At 43.1% G+C, this 6,073-nt stretch overlaps 1 protein-coding gene across 1 annotated transcript; it reads left to right on the top strand.

Annotated features, from left to right (window-relative positions):
• Positions 1–2,283: 2,283 nt before the first annotated feature.
• emilin3a (elastin microfibril interfacer 3a) lies at positions 2,284–5,691 on the top strand. The gene is made up of 4 exons (XM_030734736.1): positions 2,284–2,435; positions 2,563–2,682; positions 2,784–3,298; positions 3,511–5,691. The coding sequence occupies exons 1-4, from the start codon at positions 2,284–2,286 to the stop codon at positions 5,421–5,423; spliced, it is 2,700 nt and encodes an 899-aa protein (XP_030590596.1). The 3' UTR covers positions 5,424–5,691.
• Positions 5,692–6,073: the final 382 nt, after the last annotated feature.

Here is a 6,073-nt window from a genome sequence, read left to right on the forward strand (position 1 = left end):
GTATAAGCTAAAACAGTTCTAACTGTGTGATGCCATTCAAGGAAAACTCAGGGTGGAGCCGCCGTAGGCCTGCAGAATAAAGCGGTGCTTGTTTTACAGCAGCAGAGCTCCAGCCTGAGCCCGGACACTGTGTGCTCTGCGACATGTTTTACGTGATACAATGAAAGCTTGTTTACAAATGAAGAGGGTTAAAGTGCTTGTGGAGAATATTAATGAACACACACACACACACACACACACACACACACACACACGCTGCTGTGTTTCTGTACTGATCGGGTGTTTCCAGGTAAAAGAGGTGGTACCTGGTAAAAACAGGAAACAGGAAATGGGTCTGCTTCTAAAACGGGTCAATCAAAAGATCTCTGCAAAATAATGGATATAATGTGAGTTTTGTTCAAAATTAGATCAAATGAGAAACCAAATATTAGTGGGAGTGTACGTATGTATGTATATATTTGAGTCTGTTTGTATATTTTTGACCTGTGTGCTAAAAACAGCCCTTGCACTTTTAGACATAAATGACCTGAATCCACGCCATGACTTAACGAGGCCAACTTTTGCACAGATTCCATCTTTGCACTAATTTTCATTCAGTTAATCCTGATAATTCTTGCGTAATTTTGCTGAAAAACTGACAAATGGCACTAAAAACGTTTTTTAAAAAGTTACATTTTTTTCCGTGTAAACGAATGTGGTATACAACATAATGCTGCAAAGCGATAAAATAGAGGATCAGATTTGAAAGACAAGCCAAAAGAAAATCTTTAGTTCACCTCCTTATAGTACAAGCTTTATACTATAATTTCCATATTATATGGCTTTATGCAACTAAAATGTAGCTCCATCTGTCCAGAAAGTGGAAAGTGTCCCAGCTGTGGTGCAGTGGAGCTACTAGGTGTGTTTCCTTACTCAGGGCGGTGAACTTAAACTGGACAGGACCCGTGTTGTGCATGAATGTGTGGAATTGTGGGCCAAAGCACTCAGCCATGGGTGTGTACTGTCACAGCCTTTAACACAGAGTATTTGTTTCAGTTTGTTCCTGTTCCTGGAGGTTTGCTGTTAAATGAAGATTCAGACTGTGTCAGCGTGTGTGTGCGAAGTTAAAGAGGCCAAGATGTGTCACCTCGCAGACTGTCAGGCTGTCATATAACCTCAACAATATCATCACAGCTTTTCTAGTGTGAATTTGTGTGTGCCCTCCCATTCAGAGTTCATATAATATTAATAGCACATATTTAAGATGAATATTTTATGTCTGTTATCAAGTAGAAAGGTCAAACATTTCCTGGCTCAAACTTCTGAATGTGAGTATTTTTCACTTTATCTTATGCTGCCCTGTTAGACATTTTGCATGCAAATGTTATACTTTGTACTCCTTTGTGCTGGGGATATATTTGATACATCCTTCACATATCTAGTGATATTGAGCTTGTCAACTCATACCAGGCTATAGGCAAGTAAGACGACATTTACTGATGTCAGATGCTGATTTTGAAGTTTTGTGTCACATCAATTGTTCACTGGCTAAATGTTCATAGAAAGTGTGATAAAGAGCTGCAAAACTTTAAAACAGTTAAATTATTCTTAAAAGTCATATTAGCCTTTATGTCTGGTTTCAAATCCTCATCAGCCTGTTTATACACATTTCTGAATACTACATGATATATATATATATAAATAAGCCTGCTCATGTTGGGATAAGGCTGCGTATTGTACTCTCCGGACCTGATGTAGTGTTTCCTCTCTCTTGCCATGATGTCACTAAAGGAAAAGAGTTGCTAATACTTCAGCCAAAGCCCCGATTGGTAAAAGTACCTCCAGACTAGACGAAAAAAAAAAAACCCAAAATACATATAGATGTATACACATATTTTTATAAAGATGACTACTGCAGAGCTTCACAGGTGGGACACTAACTATGAAGATGAGGGTTTTTTCCTCTTCTCTGGTCTCAATAGGGTGTTACTTTGAAGAGGCTGAGTGGGAGGAGATATGCAGATGGAGCCGATGGAGCCCTTTTAGTGTCGTCTGTAGTCTCCCAAACTCACAGTGGACTTTTGTCACTTGAACAGAGTCTACTACAACCACAGCCAACATCAGTGCTCACAGGGTGACATTCTGCTGTATAACCAGCCAAAGGAGAGTTTTTTTGCAAGCAAGTGGAGAATATTTGACTGTTTGAGGTATTACTTGCCCTGGATAGGGGAATTTTTCTGTGATACCTCAGTTTGAAGAGTCTTTTTCACTCAGCTTTAGACCTAAACACGTGAAGATTCAAGGATGCATTTTTCAGTGGTTATGAGCCTATTTGTCTTTGTGACTCAGTTTTCATCACTGGTTGAAACCAAGTTCTACCAGCCGTTCCAGTTTCACCAATATAAACCTGGGATCAGCCAACACTACAGCCAAGGGAAACCCACCAGCAGACACAAGTAAGTGTTTTTTCTCTCCATCTCTGTCGTGTGCACCATCACTTTAGATCATTCAGTGACCAATCTTATATTTTTTATTGTATTTTACCAAGTTTTCCTCTTTCATCTTTTCTTTCCACTCTGAAAGGAACCACTGTGCCTACGTCGTAGAAAAGACAGTGTCCTTCACCGTGGAGGATGGAGCAGCCCCGTATGTAAAAGCAGAGTACAACAAGTGTTCCTTGGGCCAAAAATGCCCAGCTCTCTTGTGAGTAAATGCTGCTCTTATGATATATTTTAATTCAGATCACATCATAGTACAAAATACTGCAGTTATGTTTTTTAACTAATTACTGATGTTCCCTGCAGGTATCGCCTGATGTACAAGCCACTTTACAAGGTGGCACATAAAACCATCACAGAGTTGGAGTGGCGTTGTTGTCCTGGGTACTCTGGTTATGACTGTATGGAGGGACATCCAGTTTACCAACACTCCATGAAAATGATGCCACCATTCAAGGGCCCACCGATGAAAGGCCCCCAGTTTAAGGGGCCACCAAACAATGGCCCAGTGTTCAAGGGCCCACCTATTAATACTGCTGTGAAAGCCAACCCATGGAGTCATCCCAAAAGACCTCCTACTGGTAGTTTTAACCCCCACCCAATGCATCACTTTGGGCCTCTGAGGTCCTCCTCCTACCCAGACACCTCCTTCCAGCCTTATCCAGAGCCGGAGACAGCTCCAGAACATGAAGAGCCACATTACACGGAGAACAACCATGAACATGAACATGAGAATGGCCAAACACCTGAGGAATTTATACCTGAGGAAATCCCTCCTCCTCCCCCCTCTAGTGGTGAACAGCCTGTGGGGGAGAACACAGGTATGTCCCCAATTCTAAACTGTCCACTAATACTAACTGGGTTTCAAAAGTGACAAAACTGAGTGCACTTTCTTTTGCTCAAAGTGAAAGAATAGCATTAGGTTCTTAAAATCTGATGCACTGGATTCAAAATGCAAATCACATCAAAGCACAATGTTTGTGCTTTGCTTACTGTGCTTGCCCCAGTTTTAACAGCCTCTCTATCTCTTTAGGCCATGCTCTCAACAGTGAGACAGAGGAGAGGATACATCATATGGAGGAGGATGTGCGGCGTCTAAACCAAGGTCTGGAGACTTTGAGGGTGACTGTGAATGGGCTGGAGGAAAGCCTGCGAGCCTCACTAAGAGAGGATGCAAACAGGATGCTGTCAGCTTTGCTCTCGGCTGCCCCTGGTCCTGTTCCCCCTCCAGCCGTAGCCTCTCATCCATCCACTGTTGGGTTTGCAGAAATTCCTGGGGGAGACCTTGACACAGATGGTCTAGATGGCAGACATGTTTTTCCAGGCCTCATACAACTGAATGAAAAGGTAGAAGAGCTTAGGACAAAGCTGCAAGCCAAGACAGACGAGCTGCAGGAACTCAAAGCAACAGTGATGGGACATGATGGAGCACTGAAGACGATTTCTAATACAACAAGTAATAGAAATCCTCTGGTATCAAGCCCCACTGGCAAGCTTGGGGACAATTTGGAGAAAGTAATGGATGCCAAATTAAGTGTAGCCAGGGCAGAAATTCTTGGTGGGTTTGAGAAACGTGTGGAGAGCGCAGAGGACCGATGCGAGGAGAAAGCTGGAGATATGCGTCGTCGGTGCAAGGAAGAGCAAAGTGAGCGGCAGGAGCAGATGGAGGATGCTCTGCAGGAAAGTACCATCAACTTGAGAACAGAGCTGAGAAACCTCCAAGCACAGATCCATGATTTTAATGGTACAGAAAGCTGCTGTGAGAGGATGAGTGGAGTTATTGAAAGATTGCAGCTGCTGGAAACATCAATGGCAGGTCTCAACCAGTCCCAGGAGCACCTGAGAGTGGAACTGGGTGGACACAAGGACCACATAGAAGGAATGCTGGAGGGACGTCTGGCATATGTAGAGGCCAAACTCAACCTGACTAAAAGTGATCTCCTAGACAAAGGTGTGACAGGGCAAGCTTTGGAGGCCAAAATGGAGGTTAAGTTAAGGGATCTGGAGTGCCGTTTACTGACAGCTTTGGAAGAGCTCGGTAATGCCACTGCTCTGGAGGGTCATGTTGTTCCCACTCTGGAGACAGAGCTGGAGTCACTCCGAGGGAGACTCGAGGTGGATGTGGACAGAATGCAAAAGCACCTCAACAGCTTGGAGACTCTCTGCACCTCTTCATGTACCTCACCGCAAAAATCTGCCATCCAGGAAGACTCTGCTGCGCCAAGTGAAAACCTGGCTTTGGAGCAGAATGTGAACGAGGTACTGGATATGCAAGGTGACCGTTTGAATAGACTCAACATTACATTGCAGAACATCCTAAACCGTTTGACCCACAGGGAGCAGCAGGAGCAAGCAGAGGATGATTCTTTTATCCATGGAGAGCTAACAGTCCTCAGGTTCAATGTGCGTTCAGTTAACCACACCCTGAGAAGCCTCCAGGATTCCCTGGAAACAGTGGTCCACCAGGTTGGTGAATCCAACAGCTCTTGGCATGAAAGAGAGACTCGTCTGGCCCAGCAAATAAAAGGTGTGGTCCAGCTGGTTGGACATCAGGCTTCCATGCTTGGAGCAGGTGAACGCAGACTGACCCGGCTCAAAGGTGAGCTGCAGGAGATGAAGAGGCGGCTAGCTGAAGAGGTACGGGGGTGCCGGAAATCAGCTATGGTGGTCCAGAAAGAGGTAACTGAGGTTGGTGGGCGTGTTTCCAGCGTAGAGGACCAGTGTAAGGGCTTAAACTACTTGGCAGAGGACCTGGAGAGAATCAGGGAAGAGCTGGAGAGACAGTCAAATGGTCTTCTCCTGCAAGTCAGTGGGACTCTCTCCAGCCATGCTCAGCAGCTGTCTGAGCTGAAAGGCGAACTGAAAAACTGCACCTCCAAAGCAGAGCCAACACAACAGAGTTTAGAGGCAGCAGTGAGACGAGGGGATACCTTCACTCTGAATTAGTTTACTTAATATGGACAATCAACTTTAAAACAATGAAGAGTAAATATTTTTGCAGGTGTAGAGGGGTTCCACTAAGCCCATTATTATACAGTTTCTGCAATGCAAAGGTTTTTGAACCTGCACTGAAATGCTGTAAGGATGTTTTGTTAGCTTACAATATGAAAAGAAACCAAAAGGCAGCTAACTGCAACTGCATTCACAACTGAATCTTGAAATCTAATCTTGATGGTGCTGAGAATAATTAGAGCCTGAGTGATTGAGTGAGAGATAAACAATTGTACCTGTGTTACTGTACTGCTTACTGTGTTACTGTAAAGCTTAAAAAAAATCATATACAAACAGTCATTTAATAATGTTTACATGTTGATGTTTTTATATTGTTTTTTCTTATATTTAGAGTAGAGATATACAAGATGTTTTTATATGGCTCTAGCTTTTGAGTATTAGTTTCTATTCTTGCTGCAGTCCCGCATGAACTGTTTCAAGCTATTTAAAGTTACATTTTAAGGTTTTTCAATACAGACAATTTAATAAAAAGTTTATTTTGTCTTCCTGTTTTCTTTTCTATTGTAACTCATCAAAGTACTTTTTACTACAAACCACATTCACCCATTCCCACACATTTACATTCATATGGCATTTAATGTATG

Source organism: Archocentrus centrarchus, chromosome 7, assembly GCF_007364275.1.
Source record: "Archocentrus centrarchus isolate MPI-CPG fArcCen1 chromosome 7, fArcCen1, whole genome shotgun sequence".
NCBI lineage: Eukaryota > Metazoa > Chordata > Actinopteri > Cichliformes > Cichlidae > Archocentrus > Archocentrus centrarchus.

What these genes read in the sequence shown, in the direction of transcription:
- emilin3a (XM_030734736.1), top strand. Translation starts at nt 2,284, where the DNA reads ATGCATTTTTCAGTGGTTATGAGCCTATTTGTCTTTGTGACTCAGTTT. An exon ending in CAAAAATGCCCAGCTCTCTT is followed by an intron (nt 2,683 to 2,783) that starts GTGAGTAAATGC and finishes TGTTCCCTGCAG; the next exon opens with GTATCGCCTGATGTACAAGC. An exon ending in GCCTGTGGGGGAGAACACAG is followed by an intron (nt 3,299 to 3,510) that starts GTATGTCCCCAA and finishes CTATCTCTTTAG; the next exon opens with GCCATGCTCTCAACAGTGAG.